At 38.4% G+C, this 21345-nt stretch overlaps 1 protein-coding gene across 2 annotated transcripts in view; it reads right to left on the bottom strand.

Annotated features, from left to right (window-relative positions):
- Nucleotides 1-20729, bottom strand: part of TRIM36 (tripartite motif containing 36) — a 29679-nt gene extending 8950 nt beyond the window's left edge. Inside the window, exons 1-7 of one of the 2 annotated variants that reach the window (XM_079759574.1) lie at nucleotides 20671-20729; nucleotides 17417-17651; nucleotides 8327-8652; nucleotides 6287-6433; nucleotides 5258-5353; nucleotides 2358-2611; nucleotides 1517-1641 (exon numbers count right to left, since the gene is read on the bottom strand). In XM_079759574.1, the coding sequence (XP_079615700.1) occupies nucleotides 1517-1641; nucleotides 2358-2611; nucleotides 5258-5353; nucleotides 6287-6433; nucleotides 8327-8652; nucleotides 17417-17651; nucleotides 20671-20673 (1186 nt within the window). In that variant the 5' untranslated portion in view covers nucleotides 20674-20729. Of the gene's footprint in view, nucleotides 1-1516; nucleotides 1642-2357; nucleotides 2612-5257; nucleotides 5354-6286; nucleotides 6434-8326; nucleotides 8653-17416; nucleotides 17652-19773; nucleotides 20220-20670 lie in introns of those variants that run through there. The other variant, XM_079759573.1, reaches the window with a different exon arrangement.
- Between the last annotated feature and the right edge of the window lie 616 nt (nucleotides 20730-21345).

Here is a 21345-nt window from a genome sequence, read left to right as displayed (position 1 = left end):
ATCACTCTCAGAATTTGTTCCAGGGGTGGTCTTTCAAGTCTGCATGCAAATCTTTGCGTGCTCATATATCAACTAGAGGCCCGAAGCACGAAGATTCATGCAAGAATGGGCCTTCCTTCTCCTGGCTGCCGGCACCACCTTCGCTCAGCCAGAGCCGCCTTTCCGCCTTCCCACGCTGCCCAGAGGCCCGGAGTGGCTGGGGCAGTGCTGAATGCCTGTGTCCCACCCCGCCTGTGGCCACTCAGCGCCTGTGTATGCAAATTAACCCACCATCTTTGTTGGGTTGATTTGCATACTCACTCCTGATTGGCTGGTGGGTGTTGCGAAGGTATGGTCAATTTGCATCTTTCTCTTTTATTAGTGGAGATGTCTCTGAAATGCTGTCACTGGCTATCTGCATTTCATTTATCTAAATCAACAGTTTTTCTGCCTCTTCAATTGCCTGTGATCACTGTTTCTTTCCCAATGTTTCTTTAGCAACATTAGCACTCTTAATGGCCTCTTTATGTTTTAAAATTAAGTATACCTTTCTAAGAATTGTAATTGTTCACCATCACTAAAAGAAAAATCTGAGGAGGGTGAAAAGGTGATTTAAAAAAAAGGAAGAACTCTCTTCTGGGGAGCAGCAAAACACAAACATAAGTAAGTCTTATGGGCTGAACTGTGTCTCCCCAAAATTCATGTGAAGTTCTGATCCCCAGCACCTCAGAATGTGACTTTATTGGAGGGAGATAGGTCTTTAAAAAGGTAATTAAGTTTAAATGAGGTCATTAGAGTGGGCACTAATCCAATATGACTAATATGACTGGTGTCCTGATAAGAAATTTGGACACAGACATGTATAGAGGGAAGACACAGGAAGATGACCATCTGCAAGCCCAACAAGAGAGGTCTCTGAAAAAATCAATCCTGCTAACACCTTGCTCTCAGACTTCTAGCCTCCAGAATCATAAGAAAATAAATTTCTGTTGTTTAAGGCACCCAACTCTAGACATTTTATTTTGGCAGCCCTATCAAAGTAACATAGCAAGGTAAACATAATCATGTTCGTCACTTGGCCTGGGGATATCAGATTTCTATCCTAGAGAAACTCACATACATGTACTCAACCACCACTGATAAAGATGTTCAATACAGTATTGTTTATAATGAGAAAAAAGAGACACAATTTTCTCTCAGTAGGAAAATGACTTACATAATGAAATACTATAAACAGTTAAAATATAGCTTTAAACCAGAACTTTGTGTATTAACAAATATTTATCTTAATATTTTTAAAAAGCAATTTACAAAAAGGAGACATACAATTTGATGCCATTTACATAATGTTTAAAACACAAACCAATAGAATATAGTTTTGTATGTAAAAACATAAATGCAACATGATTTTAAAATAACGTGGTTCTGGGCAACTGAAGTACTGCTTAATAACACCCATCTGAAGAGAACTTGTGTTTTTCCTACACAATGCAAATACAGACTAAAAGACTGTGGTTTTGCCATTAGTAAAACTTACCACTAGAGAAAAAGGACAATTCTCCAAGAAGTTCTGTTTGTTTAGATGTGTTAATAACATAGTCTTCAAAAGAAGTCTGGGCCGCAGGTCTAAAGCTCTTCAAAGATTCCGTAGCTTTCTGTATTCTGTATTCAGACAGATATATTTTATGTAAAAATGATTCGTTAAAAAAGACAAATCAGACTAAGTATCTGCAATGTGATAAAAGAAAACCTCACTCAACATTCAAGTTAAAAGTGAAGCAAGCTTTGAGACAGCATGGAGGGACCTGGAGAGTATCATGCTAAGTGAAATCAGTCAGTCAGAGAAAGACAAGTATCACATGATTGCACTCATATGTGGAATTTAAGTAACAAAATAAACTGATGAACGGAGTGGATCCAGAGACATGGAAGCATGGAACAGAGTGTGGAATCTCAGAGGGAAGGTGGGGGAAGGTGGGTGGGAGGGAGGTAATCAACCAAATACCTTGTATGCATATATGCATAACCCATGGACACTGAAGGCCTGGGGTGGGGGTATACGGAGGGGGCCGGAGAGGGTCAATGGGGAGAAAAAAGGGGACATATGTAATACTTTCAACAATAAATAATTATTTTTTAAAAACTGAGAAAACAGGTCTGGTGCATGGAGAATGGAGAATATAGGGGTTTCTGTACCCAGAAGGCCTGACTAAACTGAAGTCAAGGATAAGGAGAGCAAGCTGTCCTCTTTGTGGGTCCAAAAAAGAAAAGAGTGGAGCAAGAGGTATTTCATGTAATAACAGTATGAACAAACTGCTCAGAACATACAGCAGCATTTAATAAATTGCTAAGGAGATTCTAGGTTAAAAGTAAAATACCTGAGGTGGAGTTGTTTGGCTGTCTGTACGAAGCAAGACTGATCTGTCTCCTTAAGCACTTCTTGAGCATATCCCACAAGTCCATTGTTCTCTAGAAGCCCCTGATATTCTTCCATTTGAGTCTGAAATTTGTCTAATCTGAGTTTCTTTGAAGCATCGATTGCTTTCAAAACACATGATTTCCTCTCTTCTAGAATTTCAAAGAGCTTTTCAAAATGTGTAATTGCATCTTCTTTAGCCCTCTCTCCATTACACTATTATAAAACAAGCAAAGCATTACATTACTACATCTGCTAAATCCCAATGTCTTTTCACAAAAATAACGAAAATTCAATAAAACAAACCCAAATATTATAAAGAAAATAAATTCTGTCTGACTATGAAATTTGACATCAAGAAATGATCAGCGAGGTATGATCGGCAACTTTTATTTAGGCGCACTTTGTAATTTCATAATACTATACCTTCCTTACACTTTTCATCTCCAAAGTCCAGCAATAAACAATGTATTTAATTAAATAAGAAAAAAAAAAAACCTTCAATTTGTATACAAAGGAAATTGAGGCAAAATTAACTGATTTAACCAAAGACAAGAGAAAATACAATTCTGGAGTTTTAATTCATTTCTAATTTAATTAAGGATACCATTTCCACCTTATTCCTATTTAAAAATAAATAAACAAACCATGGCCATGAAACTCAGTAAGATGACATCCTTTACTAAGATATAAAAATGTAGCTGTTCAAATAACATAATTGTATAAATCCTATGTGACTTTATGCAAATTACTTAAATTCTTTATGCTTGAGTTTTTCTCTTCTGAAAACTGTGGATCAGAGAAACCATTTAGGTTTTGGGAGGTTTTTTTTTAAGATAAAAAAGATAATTTACATAAAATGCTTGCCACAATGTCACATGTTCTCAATAAACATTATTTTCACTGTACAACATGAGTATTCCTCTACTTTGTCAAGAAATGATCCTGTCCGTAGTGCTTATAAACATTGTAATATCAATAATGTAGAGATAAACTAGATTCTGAAAATAAGACCATCAGGGCACTCATTATACTAGAGCCTAAGTAGCAGCCAACAGAAAAAAAGTCTCCAAAAACATTCTTAAAAGCTGACAATATATTATAGAGAGCACTGTGCATTTTCCAGTGACTTCTGGCCAATATTTATAATGAGAGAACATTTTTTCCAGATTCCCTTCTCTGTTTCCTAACCCCAGCAGCCAAAAGTTTTTTAAATGGGTAGGACAGGAGAAGTAGAGGTTGATGACATTTGGGTAGTATTTCAATGACCTATCAAAACATTAAACTCAGAAATATCATTATATGTAGGTGAATAAGAGATTTTTTTCCAGCTAAATACATTATAGATAAAAAGACAGTATCACAATCATCACTGAGTAAAAGCCAAGAATACGGATAAATTCTCTATTGTACAAAAGTCTTACTGAGAAGACCACAAATGCTGCTTAGGTCAAAAGTACAAACTAAATAATTTCTCCAGGATCCTAAGGAATCAGTGTCTACATGAATACCTGATGCCTGAGTTCCTCAATTTCCACCCTATTGAATGAAAAATTCAAAACATGTACTGGGTGTTCCTTATTTCTGAAGGGCAGCATGACTGAGAAACAGTAGAGTAAAACAAACTGACCAAGGACACAATCCCTGAAACAACTAATAAGCTAGGTGACAACTTGTTCTGTGTTGGGGGATTACACTAATCAGACAAAAATATAAAAACAAAATTCCACTTTTAAATTACATGGGGAAAAAAACAATCTACTTAGGGTGGTGAATGCAATTAGTAAATATCAGAAAAAGAATATTAAAAACAAAAGCAATGCTGGTAATATAGGATTAATTTGCATAACTTATCAATAATTTTAACCCATCTTTGAAAAAAATTTTCAAGAAGTAACAGTCTCATACTAGTCAGGATATTTTTTATATTTCATTATAACTTTCAAAATGATCAAGAGTAATGATTCTTCAATTTATTTCAAAGAGAAAAAAGAAACAGGCATTAAATTAATAAAGAATATGTGGAATTTTAAAATAACCCAATCCTGTCCTCTTTTATTTTTCTAAATTTGTATTGAAATATAATACAGAAACCGAAAAATGTACGTAAGTGTAGAGATCAATGAATATTTGCAAACACACCCATGTCACCAGCATCCAGGTTAAATAAATTACAACTTCCGAGGCACTAATCCTCCCATCCTCAATAATTCCTATTCTGAATTCTCACAATCAAGTCCAGTTTCACCTTTTTTGTGAATTTTTATGAATGGAATCACACAGTATATACTCCTTTATATCTGGCATTTTTTTCAATATTATTGCTAGAGTTACCTATATTGTTGTACAAAGTTGCAGATACTCATTCTTACTGCTATTTATATTCCCGTATTGATGAACATTTGGATAGTTTCCACTTTATGGATATTACAAATAATGCAAATATGAACATTCTAATACTTGTCTTTTGGTGAACATATACTAGGTATATAATTAAGAATATCTAGAATTTTAAATAAACCTGGTTATATCCATATACAGTACATTTTTCAAATGTGATGTTAATTTTGTAAAATATAAATAATTGCAAAAGCTATCATTTCCCTTATGTTATTACTTTTGAGACCTTAACTGCCACATAATAGTCATTCTTTCCTCTGTGCTCAAATATTTAATCACTTACCTCTATCACAACACTAATCTAGCATTATAATTTATATTTTATATTTGTTTCCCTAGTCCCGGAAAAGCAGAAGTAAAATCTAACACTAGTTTGTACTCCCAGCTCATATACTACCCTCAAAATTTTATAAATGAAAAAGTAGTTATTTAGATGAATATGTAAACCAGTTTATCACTTACCTCTGTTTCTTTCATCAACAAGTTTAGTTCAGAAATTTGACTCTTCACCTGGCTCTCCTTGCCAATAAGGTAATCAATATCCTTTGAAAGTTTTTCCTGTTGGAATATATTAGTAACACAAATAAGCAGAGATAGAAGTTTAATACAGGTCATGCAGAATCTTTTTTTTTTTTTACACAGTACCATCAATTAAAAGATCCATCTTTAATTCTTTGGAACACTCACCAATCAGACACAGTGAGTTTTTTTGATGACTCACTGGAGAGAGAGAGGAAGAGGAAAAGGAACAAGGTTTCTGAGGACTAAAGGCAAGATGGGACCAAGAAAGAAACTGTAGGATGTCAAAGATAGAAAGAGACAGAATATCTGTGTCTTAACCCAGCATTTTACAGATGAGGAAACCAAAGCTCACTGAGTTCCAACATCACAGTCGGTAGCTGAGCTGGAACCTCCTCAGTGCACAGTATACTAACCACCCTTCCCCAGGCTGAGAGGTACTTCCTCACCGCTCAGCCACAAGATGACAATTCCTCCAACATGTCCCTGTCAGGCCCAGCCTAGGACCAGAAGTATGGGATGCAGGAGGTGGTACTCTTTTTAGCTACAGTAGCAAGGAGAAGAATTTGGCCATTTAAATTGAAGTAGGGCTTGGTTCTAAAACAGCTTAAATTAGAAATACATGATAAGCTAGATAAGAATAGATGACAGAATTCAGAAATATGGTTTAAGGTCTAAGAGCACCAGGGGTCACTCCCAATAAGCTGTAACGCTTAGACAAAGTCTCTGGTCAATAACAGCCTTTATCTGAGATGGCTCCAGTTTTCTCTGTCCTCAGACACAAGTAGTCTGTGTTTATGTAGTCTTAGTTTTAACCAAGAAGTAGTGTCCATTTATTCACAGGTCTCCAAAAAGCATAAGCACCAGTGAAACAGACCGCATAACAAGTTCATGATTTCATAAAGCAAAAGTTAAAGGCATAAAGCAAAATAAAGAACAAAATTTAGTTCCAAAAATAAACACAAGTCCTACCTTTAAGGTTTTGTAGGCACTGCTCATAGTGGTTACACGGTGATTGGAATGATTACCACCCAGCTTACAGAGATGACAAACTGGCCTCCTACATAATTCACAGTACATGTTTATTCTCTCCGTTTCATGTTCTGGGCACATTAAAATCTATCGAGTAAAAGAATAAAATTGTAATTTAGGGTCATCATAGCTTGCAGGGCACTCAAAGTCCCAAAATACAAAGATCTGCTTTAGAAAATCACTAAATAAAGCCATATAAAAGATAACAGTATAAGAAGAAATAAAAGCATTTGGTATATCATATGAAAAGTCTCTATATTAGAATTACTATTGTTCAATTTCAAATGGTCAATTAAACATGTATATATTATTTACCCTAAACTTGGCGATAAGATGGTGAAAATTTCATTCCTATCAGACTTAAGTAGAATGTTTAACCAACTTAGAAAGGCTCTGACCACACTGACGAGGCACCTTTTTTTAACATATATATTTTATTGATTTTTTATAGAGAGGAAGGGAGAGGGATAGAGTTAGAAACATACTCACAGTAACTAAGTTGTAAAGAATAAAAACTTTAAGAGAACAAATTATAGTTTTTTTAATCTATATAAAACAGAAAGTAGTGTAAGTGAAGATAACAAAAATCATTCTGCTTCACAGTCACAGAGCAAGGCAAGCAAAACAAAGTTCTTTTGAGCATTATTATAGAAATTGCTGAGTATTTAAGAAATGCAAATTCTACTTCAGATCCTATATAGTACATATCATGAGCTTCAGAATATTAGGCTGTAATTACACTTACTTATTCTAAGTACAAGTTTAGCTAACTAAGAAGGTCAGGGAAATGTTTCCTAATCAAATCTTTTAGATAATTATGGGTTTATCATATTAAAGCACAAAAACCTATCAGTTTTAACCATTTTAAAACATTTTTCTCTTCTTTTTTTTTCAATTACAGTTGACTCGCATTATTATGTTAGTTTCAGGTGTAACCCCCAGTGATTAGACATTACATAACTAAGCGATCATCCCAATAAATCTCAAACCCATCTGACACCTTACATAGTTATTAGATTATTGACTATATTTCCTATGCTGTACTTTACATCCCCATGACTATTCTGTACCAACCAAATTGTACTTCTTAATCCCTTCACCTTTTTCACCCATCTCTCCAACCTCCCTTCCCATCTGGAAACCATTAAAATGATTTCTGTACCTATGAATCTGTTTCTGTTCTGCTTGTTCATTTTGTTTTTTAGATTCAATTGCTGATAAATATTTATTGCAAATTTTTTATTTTTCCTTCTTCTTAAAGAAGACCCTTTAACATTTCATATAATACTGCTTTCGTGGTGATGAACTCCTTTAGCTTTTTCTTGTCTAGGAAACTCTTTATCTATCCTTGAATTCCCTTGCTTCCCATCACTTTGAATATTTCTTGATAATCCCTTGTGGCCTGCAAAGTTTCTGCTGAGAAATCAGCTGACAGTATCATCTGCAACACATGGGTGTGGGACCACTCCTTTTCTTGTCTCTGCCCCTACCAGTCTCAATGTGGCTTCTTCTTTAAAACCCTAGTTGTAGGACTTCCATTCAGCCAGATTTCAGGCGGTTCTAAATGATAGTTGTTATGTAGTTTAGTTGTAATTTTGATGTGGTTGTAGGAGTAGGCGAGTATTGCGTTCACCCTATGCTGCTTGCCATCTTAGGTCCCTAGTTAGAACCGGAAGAACCTAACCATTTTAATCTTAAAGAGCACATCCCGGATCACCTTCCCTTTACTACTCAGAGTTATCATTGTGAACATTCATGTACTATGTTTTATTACATTGTACTATATAATAAAGTGAACCATAACATTGCCATCTAATCTACGAGGATGTTTAACAACATACTAAGTAACTCAAACTACTAGGCCTTAATTTCTTATACCAGCTTTAAAGTTCTTTTCTTTCTTACTGTTAAATTCTAGACTTGCAATAAATCCTTTTTTAAGATTAAGTTTAACATTCCAACAATAAAAACTTCACTTACCTTGGGTCTAAAATTAGTGGTTGGACCCACATACTCATGCTGGGCTTTTATAGTACCCCAAGGATGATAAATTTTGAAGCATTCATTGCAGTAGCTTGCACTACAGTCCATGCAACTTTTTGTGGATTCTTGAGGTGGTGGTTTACAAAGATCACACATAATGGCTGTGGCTGCCCTGGCTGCCTGCCGGTATCTTTCAACAATGGTTTCCAAAGTGAAATTTCGAAATAAACCGTTGATTCCTCGCTCTCCAAGATCCACATCATGCTCACAGCCAGGACAAGGAAAAGTAGTTGTCTTAGGGGTCAATGAATTGCGCTTCCAGCCTGTGTAATTAGTAAGTCCTTGTTTAGTTACATTGGTAGGAAAATGAATAGAATGAAGAAAAAAGGAATGATGTTTAATAGAGATATATATCTACAAATATATTCCAGAACTATAATAATTCATATTCTGAATCAATTATATTCTAAAAATACATTTTAAAAATATTTTCACTTGGTAAATAAAAGACAGACACAAGTTATTAAAATTAAAGAGGAAAGGAAAATATTCTATAGTAAATCCCATATAATAACCATTTTAAATCAAACAGATATATGGACAAAATATATAATACAATACTACACAAGGTCAGGATCTTTTGAAATTATATGACTAACATTTATAGTTATTTTTATATATCATAAATAATTTTATATATCAAAGAATTTTTATATATCCAAAAGAATTTGACTTCCATTTAAATGAACACAACATAGGCTATGTGATGAAAAATGATTCATACATAAAAAAGCAGGAGTCCTTAAACTGGAGCTCCAAAGAGATCCAAATAGTTTTGCAAACTATTTGCAATTATATGCAAATTTTGCATCTATGTTTATGCATATTTTCTTTAAGTATAATCCACAGCTTTTATTAGATTCTCAAATTGCTAAGAACCACTGCAATAGAGGGTTTCCCATTGTAGTATTGCTTTATCTGAGGTAATTCAGTAGGCAAAATCATTAGTTAATTGAGTACAATCTATAAAAGAGTGAAAAGCTCATTCATAGACCTAAAATCTAGTGACTTTAAGAAGGACCAACCATTTAGTATCTTCTTATGACCTGAAAAAAAGAATCATTAAGGTTACTTAATTCAATAAGCCAAAAGTTACCCAAGAAGTATTACAAATAATTTTACAATATATACACAATACAATGACCTTAAACATCACACTTTAGTTCAGTATTGTCCTGATTTTAACAAATCAAGAAACCAAGGCATAACAGTCCTTATCCACAGGTTCACAAGTATCAAGGGTTGTCCATTTAACATCAGAGCATGCATACCATAGTCCCACCTCTCATTTATAAATCTAGTCTTAGAGTATGTAATCTTGGTTGCCCATAAAATAACTACCTAAAAATAAACACAACTTCTTAAACCACAGCTTTCTTTCATACTGCCATGTATCCAGTACCAAAAGTGAATGATTAGACTTAGTATACCACACTTAGAAAAGGTCTTTAAACAGCTATATTAATATTGCCTTGGCACATTACTACCATCACTGAAAAGACTATCTTAAAAAAATGTCTGTCATGATATATGTACAGGTAAAATTTGGCAATCAGGGGGGCGGGAGCAGGGAGGAGGAGGGTCAATGGGGGGGGAAAGAAAACATCTGTAATACTTTCAACAATAAAGATACATTTTTTTTAAAAATTGGCAACCAGTTCACAATATTATTCATTTAAAGTGACTTTACAACATGCTAGATGGCACTGGGCCCCAAAAGCTACTTATGTAAAAATATGCAGAATGTTTTTAATATCTCCATTTAAAGATATTTTCCCCTTTATATTTTTAAACACACACACACACACACACACAATACATAAAGAAGTTACCCCATAAAAAAAAAAAGAAGTTACCCCATAAAAATCTGAAAATGCTACATAAAATATATTCTTGTACTAATTCTAAAAACATGCACTACAGTTCAAGATGTTTCACAGCACAGCAGGCATATAATGAAATAAGCGGCAAAGCTGTTTTTAAAACACATGCCAATGAAAATTTCATTTAGTGGGGAAAAAAAAGCCAAATAATTCTGGAAGTGATACAGTGCAGTGGTCAAGTTTAAACAAATGGAAATTCACACTTAATTGCATGCTTCCACATATGAACTAGATGATAAAACTTAAAATAGTTAACAAATATTAACAATCAAATTTTTAATGGGTTATTGGTTTTATGAATTAAAGTTATGATCAATTAAGTAATGGGATAAAGCAAAATTAAGTCATGATAACAAAATCATGCTTTAACATGTACACTGGTGATATCCAGATTTGGGCAATTTCTAAAAAAGTTTCATCCCTTTTCTGTAAACCTCTTTAACTTATTTTTATAATAAAAAAAATAAAGTGTAAAGCATCATACTAAACTTCTTAAATCAGACAAAATATCTTGTCTATTTTTCTAGACAGATCTTAAAAGCTCTCACATTTTTTTTATAAATGCTAAAAAATCGATACATTTTATTTCACCTGTCTTATACTTCGACCATTGTTTGCATAAAAACAAAACAACAGAATATATGTTCAAGACAATAAGGAGAACATCTAAGGATATTCTGGGAAGTAATTCTAATGAAAAATTTCAAGAAATGGAACTAAGAGTAAAATGTGTCAACTTTTACTCTCTATAAGTATGCTAATATAGTTAGTAACCATTAGCCAAATGTGGCTATTGAACTTCATGCACCTCGGTTGCAAGCTCCTCCCTGGTCCCGGCCCTGGTCAGGCAGGCAGGCAACCAATCAATGTGTTTCTCTCACATAGATGTTTCTGTCTTTCCCTCTCTCTTCCAAATATCCTCAGGTAAGGATTAAAAACAAAAACAAAAAACTGCTCAATAGCATGATATAACGAAAAATATAATGACTTAGAAAGGTAAGGAAACAATGTAGGCCAAGGAATGCAATTTTATGTCAAACTATATTTGTGGGGCCAATAATATACCCAAATGATTTAAATATTGTCACCATGCATAATCAATTATTTTCCCCATATACCTTTAATTAAAAAACAAATTAATCAGTATAAATCAATACAATTTAAAAACAAAGACCACAAAAAAAGTTCTTCAAATTGGTTTATACCAAATCCCCCCAAAAATCAGCTTTCAATCATATGTTTTACCATTTAAATATCAAAGTATTTCAAAACAAAGAGAGTCAATTCATAACAGGTTCAAAAACTCTGCGAGCTGCATCCTCTCCCACATTCTGGCTAGAAACAATTTCCCCACTGTTACCACCTGGTAGTCAGTGGCCTACCTCTCCACACACTGGACATTCATGTTGGGCTTCCTGGTGTTTGGCAATGGACTGGTGCATAATATTACCAGGAAAAGCATGTTTCTTTTCATACATTCTGGCCATCTGATTCCTACCAATTATATTTAATTTTTTAGTATTATTCGTATTTTCAACTTGCAAAACCTTTTTCTCAACTACTGCCTTAATAAAAAATAGGTAATAAGCAATGAGCTTTTAAAAAGCAAATTGCTCCTACCTTTCCTCCTAATTGCTGAATTTCAATATTTAAAATTCTCAGGGACTCACTAAAGCCTGCTAAGAGAAAAAATTACGTGCGGCTTCTAGAAGTGACTTGAGATTTTAAAATCAAGACATGTAGAGGAAGGTAAGGAAGACAGAAAAGGGATAACATTTCAGATGTTCATTTTCTCTAATAAGATAAGGTATCACCAGGATTTCACAAAAATATTAAGCAATTTTACTTTAAAGGTCAACTGGAGTAAAAAACTCTTTTTAAAAATAAGATAGGTTAGCCCATCTTTCATACAGAATCAAATACTTCAAAGCCTAAAAAGCAGTGTATATTATTTACCCACAAATGGGTAAGATCCCTATGTTACAACTCAAATACTTTAAAACGTTAACAAATAAAAGACACCACATGCATAAAACAAAAACTATGTTTTTAACTACAAAAATTATCAACATCTTTATGCAGATCTTTAAATACAGAAGAAAGTACTGGCTTATTTAAACCTCCCCAAGGTAGCAATATGGCTGTTAACACAGCTTTGTTCCACTACTAAATAAATGTAAAGGATTTTAAAAAAGGGGGGGAGAGGGTTAGGGTCATCTGTAATAGTGTCAGTAAAAAAATAAAAATTAAAAATAAACCTCAAAAAAATAAAAAAATAAAAAAATAAAAACTAATAGTGGTATGTCATTTTCTTAAAAAATATCTTGTCATGCATATTGACAAAATGCAAGCACTAGTAATCAGTGCTCCCTTTAATAAACATCAGAACTTGCTCAGAAATTTAGTCCTGTTGACCTTTTCAGCCCAATTTGTTCACTTTTTACAAAATTTTGAAGACTTGACCACTGATGTTTAAAACCTTATCTACACAGGGTTATTTAATTTAAATCTAACACTATACTGCCTGCAGCCACACAAGCATAAAGCATTTTCTACCTCTCCACCCCAAAGATCTCCGTTGTGATGCTGTGAACAATGAACAGAAAGCTGGATTTAGAATTTAATTTAAAAGAGAAGTTTCACAACTTGTTAACAAAAGATAAAGCAGTAACTGTTCTGCATATAACACAATTATTGAGTTAACAGTAAAAAATGTGTTTTTCCTGGTACACATGGTATTTATGAAGCTATAACTGTAAAAACATTCATCAAGCTTATCTTAGAGTTCAGAATTAATCAGTACTGGTATAGCACTTGAAAGACCTACACTTTATCTTACAGATTTGTATTTTTAAATAATATTTCTGGTAACCATTAAAAATACAAAGTAAAATCAAGCATTTTTTATTTGATTTTTTTTACTGATGTAAATAACACTAAATAAACATTACTGAAACCAACTATATCTTTCTGACAAAAGGAAATACAAAATAGGAGGAAAGTCTACATATATATGATTAAAAATGTACAGTAATATAGTTCTTTTATTTTTACATAATTTAATATGTATTTTTTATATACACAAATCTTACTCTCCTTTAAAGGCACTTTAACTTTTAAAATCTGTCAAATGTCCAATGCAGTGCTATCCAAGGGATCATGTGAGCCTAAAGTGTAAGCCACATATTTTAAATTTCCTAGTAACCACATAAAAAGGAAACAGATGAAATTCATTTTAATAATAATGTTATTTAACCCAATATATCCAAAATACTAGCAATTCAAAATGTAACCAACATAAAAATTATAAAGAGATTATTTTATATTCTTTTTTTTTCATTCTAGGTGTTCAAAACCCAGTGTGTATTTTACACTTACAGCACATCTTAATTCACATTAGCACATTTCAGTGCTCAACAGCCACACGTGGCTAGTGGCTACTGTACTGGACAGTCCCAGCCTAATTAACCCCTTAATAAACCAATGGCAAACTAATTTTTAGAATTCTATTCCTCCCACATCAATTACTCAGAATAGGGTCTCTGGGTTTCCTTCTCAAACATATCTAAATGATGAAAACATTATTTTTTAAAAAACGGCCAGAAAAAAGAGAAAAGTTACTTACCCATGAATTTAGGTTTGAATCTATCCAAAGAAAAGTTATAGGCGAATGCCCCTCAAATGGAAGGTAACTATTTTAAAACTGGTGACTGTGAGATAGATAGAAAATCTTAAAATTTGCATTCAATGCTAAAAACCTCCAGGACTGACTATACTTGGAGCCTTCTCACCCTCTGAGTGCTCTATCTGTATCTGTTAACTTACGTTTTACATTCTTGATGAAGGACGGTGTTCTAATTATTGCATCTCTCATTTAGCCATGTCTCATAACTAGCAGGTAACTTAAATATTTGGCAAATGAATGAATGCAACTGGTACGCAGAGGCACAGCTCTTCAGGGTTGGAGAATACATGGAAGATGATATAACAAAACTGGCCTGACTCACCACCCCAGGCAGAAATCCCCTCTGCAATACCTGCTAATGATGGTCACCCATCCATTGTTTAAAACAAAAACTCCAAACACCGAGGGCCCAAAAGCTGGATGGGTCAGAGTCAAAGATGTGTTTTGGCTGCCCCGACACGATGTTGAGCTTGCAGAGTGTTTTAAAATAATTTGAATTGACTGCCAACATTTAAAAAACAGACTTTACATCAAAACCACTATCAGGTTTTTGTTAGGGAAAAAAACTGTAAATCCAACAATCTGGAATTCCCACTCATATGATAATTCACTAGTGCCAAATGGCTACTGCTCCACAAGACAAGGCATCCATTCCAGTCTCTACAGTCGCAAACCACACCCACTACCTTCAACAGGGTAGACAGGCCAAGAGTCAGCTGGCTGCTGACATCTGTGCTGCTGGTTTTCTTATAGTAGTTGAGTTATTGAGAAAATGAAATATTTGTCTCTATGCCTATATCAAAGAACTAAAATGGCAGAGGTCCTGTATTTATTTTTCTGGGGCCTGCTTCGTTAATGTACCTATTTGTCCCCTGCGATACGGCATCTAAATTTGACCTCTATGAAAAATCACAAATTTGACCTCTAATTTAAACACTTCTAGTGACAGTGATCTGACAAAATTAGGCAGCCCGTTTCATGTATGGACAGCCAGCCTTAAGTGTTTGTTTTCTCTCACGTTAACTTGAAATCTGCCTTCCTGTTTCATTGGTTCCTTGATCTGGAACCTTTGCCAGGAAGATGCCCAATATATTGTTCTCTTCCACAAGACAGCCATTATATTCTGCAGTTGTCCCTTCTCCAAGTTAAATGTTCTTATTTCCTATAACTGTTCACAGAAAACTTTTCTAACGTCCTCCCTTCACAACATCATCCAACTTAATAGAGTTCTTCCTAAAGAAAGGGGAGGAACATCTCAGCAATTCTGTTGGATCTAGACAGAGTCAAGTATGGTGGAATAGATTTCTTCTTCTGGAAAAAACGCCACTATTGAATATAAGTCGTATGGCACGCTTTGAACAAAACTTGCAGCAGAGGTTTGTCATTTACCATCCACTCAATACATATTTATTGAATAGCTATCAAATATTGTGGGAAGTTCCTGAACACAGAAGTGGTTCACTGTATTTCATCTATATCTCATTCCTACTTCATATTAATCACATATAAAACCTAAACAAGTCTTAAGATTAGAAGCCTACATAAAATACAGGATTTCATAAAATACATATGCAAGCACAATCGAATTATAAATAGAAATACTAGTACACAACTAAAATTCCTTTTAATGGTCTGTGCTAAATATTAACAAACAAAACGTAAATTTTCCTTGGCCAGTCAAGCAGGGGTCCCTAATTAGTCAATAAAGATCTAGACTAGCCGAAACCGGTTTGGCTCAGTGGATAGAGCGTCAGTCTGCGGACTGGAAGGTCCCAGGTTCGATTCCGGTCAAGGGCATGTACATTGGTTGCAGGCACATCCCCAGTAGGAGGTGTGCAGGAGGCAGCTGGTCGATGTCTCTCGCTTCGATGTTTCTATTTCTCTATCCCTCTCCCTTCCTCTCTGTGAAAAATCAATAAAATATATTTTTTTTAAAAAAGATCTAGACTATGAGGCTGTTACTGTCCTTCTTCCCCTCCTCAGGGTGCCAGTTTCCTAGCAGGGATGGAAACAAAGTGATGACTTCACAATGAACATAACCCTCTCGGACCTCATACTCCCTGCACTCCCAGTTACCTAATGCTCCTTGTTCGTATACAGTCATGCGCTGCATAACGACAGTTTGTTCCGTGACATAGACAGTGGTCCCATAAGATTATAACGGCCCTGAAAAATCTCTATCACCTAGCGACATCAGAGCCATCCTAGCAGAGCAGCACAACACATTACGTGTTTGTGGTGATGCTGGTGTAACCAAATCTACTGCCAGTCATGTAAAAGTATAGCACATACATTATGTAGAGGACATAATACTTGATAATGATAATAAATGATTATGTTACATGTTATATATTTATTGTACTATACTTTCTCAGTGTACTCTTTCTACTTATTAAAAAAAGTTTCCTGTAAAACAGTAAGCCATATTATACCAGCAATAGTCTCATACATCTTGTGTTTTCTGTGTCTCTTGATGGCACCACTATCTCTTGATCTTGATTTAATCCCGTGTTGTTTTGTACAGTAACATGATGTACAGCACCGTATTCTAGAAGCAATGGGCTCTATAATAATGTGTAGTAGGCTTGTGTAAGAGCACTCTATGATGTTCACACAAGCACTAAAACGCCTAATTACACCTATGCAGTCATGTGCCATCTAATGATGGGGATTTGAGAATGTATCCCCATCATTAGGCGGCACATGACTATATATGTATAATTTTTATATGGGCAAAATATCTTAGTGCTTACCACTTAAAGAAGCACTATTTTTTAAATAGCATAATACTAGTCTTACAACAAATATACTCTTTGATGGAGCACAAAGACATAAATGTCACCCAAGGAGACTCCATATCACAGCATAGACCAAAACAGATGGCATTCCCTAAAATGTAAATAGAGAGAGAGATGCTTTTCTGATAAGAAAAGTTTTCTTACAAGATTAAAAAGTTACTTCTATACTATAAGAGGAAGAAATGAACAGAGAGGAGGGAAGGATTAAACTTAAAACCTCAAAGCCCAAATTAGGCAGAGTTGAAGCCCTGAAGTCTGATGCAATGGCCACTCAAGCATTCTCCATACAAAAAACATGCCTAACATGATGCTGTGGCATTTCTACCCAACCTAGGCCTCCCCTTGTTACTCACTACTAACTTTGGCCCTTCATTTTTCAGTGGCCCTGTTCCCAGTGATTTCAAATTAATTTAGATCTGCATTAATCTTACTATGGATGTCCAGAAGAAAGTAACTATCCCAACAGGAAACAATTTAAACATTGGGTAAGTAATAAAGGTACAGTATATATGCTATATATCTCGTTAGATCTACTTCTATCATTATTACAGAATTCCACTACTATTTAAATAATGACAAACGTTATGAGGATTAACAAGAAAAATAATTTCCTTCTACAGTAGTCAATGAAATTCCCCGACCCCAATGTTCTACCACATACCTGGTCTGTTAATCCTGTCAATTTTATCCAAGCTAGGGGAGGTGACCCAAAGCCGAGGACTGCTCTGATTGGAGTTGTCTGATCCCACGTCATTGAATGAATCATCAAGTGTCAGTAAGAGTTCTTTCACACACTTATGACAAATATTATGTTGACAAGGGAGAATCAACGGGTGGGTAAACAGCTCCTTGCATGCTGGGCAAATGAGCTCTCTTTCGATATTCTTAATGGTAACCTTAAATTGAAAAGAAACCAGAATCAAAGACTCTTAGTGGGTAAATATATGAACATGCTTATACCTCTTGTAGACTTCTACATATGCTTACCTTTCCAAAAAAAAGAATTAAGAAACAGATATATTTTTAAATCTGAAGTTCCTTTTTGGCTATGAAATATTGTACCATTAACTCCTTCTCAACACCCAATAGCCTAGAACTGAAGTGACATGACATCGTAAAAACTGAATTATGAGAAAAATTAGCAGAAAATATTAGGAAATCATAGTATTTCATCAATTATGAAGTTATTCAAACCATCACTAATTTACTTTTTTAAGATTTCAGTGAAATCTTAAAAGCAGATTACTTCAATAAAAATTAAGAATATAGCACATTAACTTTGTGAGTAGCAAATAAGAGCTGGTCAAAACAAGGTTAGCCAGTATGTTCATGGAACCCTACTTGAAATCTATTGACAAGGTGGATTATCAGCAATTCCCTGCATTAAACGTGACCAATGCCATGCACATTACAGCTGCAACTGTAATGGAGGTAAAATGCTTGAGGTTCTCATGCTACAATATGAAAGCAGTTATCTTAAAAGCACGTGATAAATATTGAAAGGGTGTAGAGGCTTAGAAGGCACCATTATAAATGCTTTCAATAGTACAAGCTTGCATTATTTTCCATGGGGAACATTTAGAGTCTTATCACAACTAAAAAGGTTTGATAACCTCATACCAGTTTTCCCATCCTTTCCCTATGCAGTTTCTCCCCCCACATATACCAAACTTCAGGGGCTATGGATGCCTGCAATTTTAGTGATAGTCCAACATTAAAGTACTCATATCCTTGTACAATCATTTCAACTGCTGCAAATGCACAATTACAACTGAATTGAGCCACCTTTTTTTAATTAAATAAAAATGAATGCTATTCTCTTCCCCCTAACGTGACAAAAAGTGCTTTAATCCCTGACAATAGCACTACAGCCACTGGCTCAATGGGTCTTTGTAGCATTTCTTGCTGCATCACTCAATAAACACAGGGTGGGGCAAAAGTAGGTTTACGGTTGTTCGTATGGAAAATAATAGTTAAAAAGTAATGATACAAGAATGAATAAACTGTTTTATGTACTCACAACTGTAAACCTACTTTTGCTTCACCTTGTATTTAATAGAAGCCCACATTATGTCATAATTTGAGTAAATTGGGAAGACAGCCACACCTCACCATTCACATCAAAGAATAGAGAATATTTACACCCTATTTCATTTTCCAAGAAAATTGACAATTCAAAGGAAAATACTGTTCAGAATGTCTAAAGTAGGTTCTCACACCCCATTTTATGGGAGGTTTCCTTCCCACTGTTAGATCTAAATTCATTTCCATTTTCCTTGTACATAAAGCACTACACAAGCTTTTTAAGCACGATGTATAAAAAGTAGTTTTTACCCAGAAGATAAATCAGTGTTCATTTTACATTCATTGAGGAGAAAACAGTCTGATTAAGAGAAATGTGAGGTGGTAGTTCCCACAATGGAGCTGGTTCAAAATAAACGAGGTTCGACAGAAAATGAACAAGTTCTTAAGAACTGCCTATCCGACCCCTTCGAACAAAACCACTGGTACCCCAACAGCTGCCAGCGGGGGCCGCCTGCGGGGAGCCGGCGGAGCCGGGGAGGGGCCTTCGCTCGCGGACCGGGCAGGCGGACCGTCCGGGCCGAGCCGCGCGGGCCTGGACCTCGAGCGCCGGCCTCCGCGCTCCCGGACAAAGGGCGGCGGGACGCGCGCCCCGAGCCGCCACGGGCACCGGCTCCGTAAAGCGAATCCATTCTACAACCTCAACTCCACGGAAGAGCCCCGCCCGGATTCCCCCAGGTGCTCGGACGGGCGACAACCGCACCCGAGGGCGCCCTCTTTCGGGCCCCGGTAACCCCGGAGCCCGACCCTCCGAGGAGCAGGAAGGGGGCGCACCGGGCGGCGGAACCGGCCGGGGACGGGGAAGGCGAAGAGGAAGCGAGGCCACCGCGCAGCAGCCTTGGCTCCTCCGAGCGGCTCCCGCCCACTGAGCGCCGAGGGGAGAGGGCCCCGGGGCCCCGGCGCGCTGGCACCGAGGCCGCCCCCTGCCCCACTCACCGGCGCGTCGGAGCCGTCCCCCTCCATGCTCGCCTCCGCCAGGTGTCATCAACGGCGGGGCTCGGAGGGGCCGACGAGCGCCAGGCGGGGTCCGGTGGGCTGGCCCCTGCGGCGGCCGGGGAGCCGGGGTTGCGAGCCGGAGGGCGGGCTGGTCTGCCGGACCGACCAGCGGACCGGCGGGAGCAGAGGCCAGGGCGGGCGAAAGCTCGGGCGCAGAGAGGCGCGTGGCTCCCTGCGGCGCCCCGGGAACTCAGGCTGCGGCGGCGGCTCCTGCGGTCTGCGGCGGGGCCGACGGCCGCGCGGGGACCAGGGCGTCCCGGGGGGCGGGGCGGGGCGGGGCGGCGCCGTCACCTGGGCAACAGCGCCCACCGCACAAAGGAGGCGGGGCTACAGGCGGCAGGGGGCCGCCGGGCAGCGGAGAGGCCGGCCTGGGGCTGGGGCTGGGGCTGGGGTTTGGGGGTGGCGAGCGGCGAGCGCCCTCACTCCTACCGGGCCGCCGAGGTCGCCCCCTGCGGGGGTAGGCGGGCGGAAGTGAGGGCGTGGCGAGGCGGAGGGCAGCGCGGGGCGGCCCCCTGCAGCCCGGCCCCGGGTCCCCGCGGCGCCCTGCGCCTCGTTTTGCTCTTCCTGGTCTGTGGTGAAGCGCGGCACCGAGCACCACCGACAAGTCCCATTTCCTGACTCCAGTCGGGGCAGCGAGGCGCGGGCGGAGCAGTGCCCTCGCCCCAAGTCCGCAGAGCCCCGCGCTGCGGAGGCGACCGGGACGAGACCCTGCCCATCCGATCCCCGCGCCGGCCGGGGGTTCCCCTAAGTCGTGGGTCCCTGTGCCCGCCCCGCTCTCCTCCTCCTCTTCCGGCGGATTCCTAGGGTGAACTTCACCGTCCCTGACTGATCACCAACCATGCATATTCCGCTTTTTGCTTCTGCTTTTCCACACGCACCACACGTGCTCCCAGGGGCGCGAGCACGGACCGCCCAGCAGGAGTCCCTCTCCCGGGGGCTGGCCGGGAACTGAATTCCGGAGGCTGCAGCCGGGGAGGCCCGCCGCGCCTAAAGTCAGCCCAGCCTCCGGCCCCGCAGCTGCTCTGCGGTTCCCCCGCCCCGCCCCGCCCCGGGGGACGAGGGCGCGGGGAAATCGGAACAGCTGGCCCGGAGCTGCGGCGGCTCCCGGGTACCCACGTGGTGGGCGCCGGAGGGCGGGGGGGGGGGGGGGGAGTAAGGCGCGGCTCCCACAGACCCGGGGCTAGGATAGTAAAATCCACCTGCCACGCTCCGGCGCGCCTCTTCGGTCTTGTTTCAAAGCCAATGGGAAACAAATGAACCTGGGATTGTTGGAAGCCGCCTCCCATCAGCCACCGCCCTCCCGGCTGACTTAGTAATTCCATGTGTGTGTACAGACTGAGAAAACGGGCGCTCCGAACTGCTGGGTGACGGGACCACAGCGGGGGCGCGGCATCCCCTTCAGGTTTTGGAATGCTTCCCACTTGATTCCGAGTTTGGAAGAACCCTCTCGCTGCGGAAAGTTGTGCGGCCTTCCCGCGGCACTGTCAGCAGTGGTGGCCTCTTCTCCAGCCG

The sequence above is a fragment of the Cnephaeus nilssonii genome (genome assembly GCF_951640355.1).
Source record: "Cnephaeus nilssonii genome assembly, chromosome: 2".
NCBI lineage: Eukaryota > Metazoa > Chordata > Mammalia > Chiroptera > Vespertilionidae > Cnephaeus > Cnephaeus nilssonii.
Note: the sequence above shows the minus strand (reverse complement) of the source record. Positions and strands in the feature narration are given on the sequence as shown.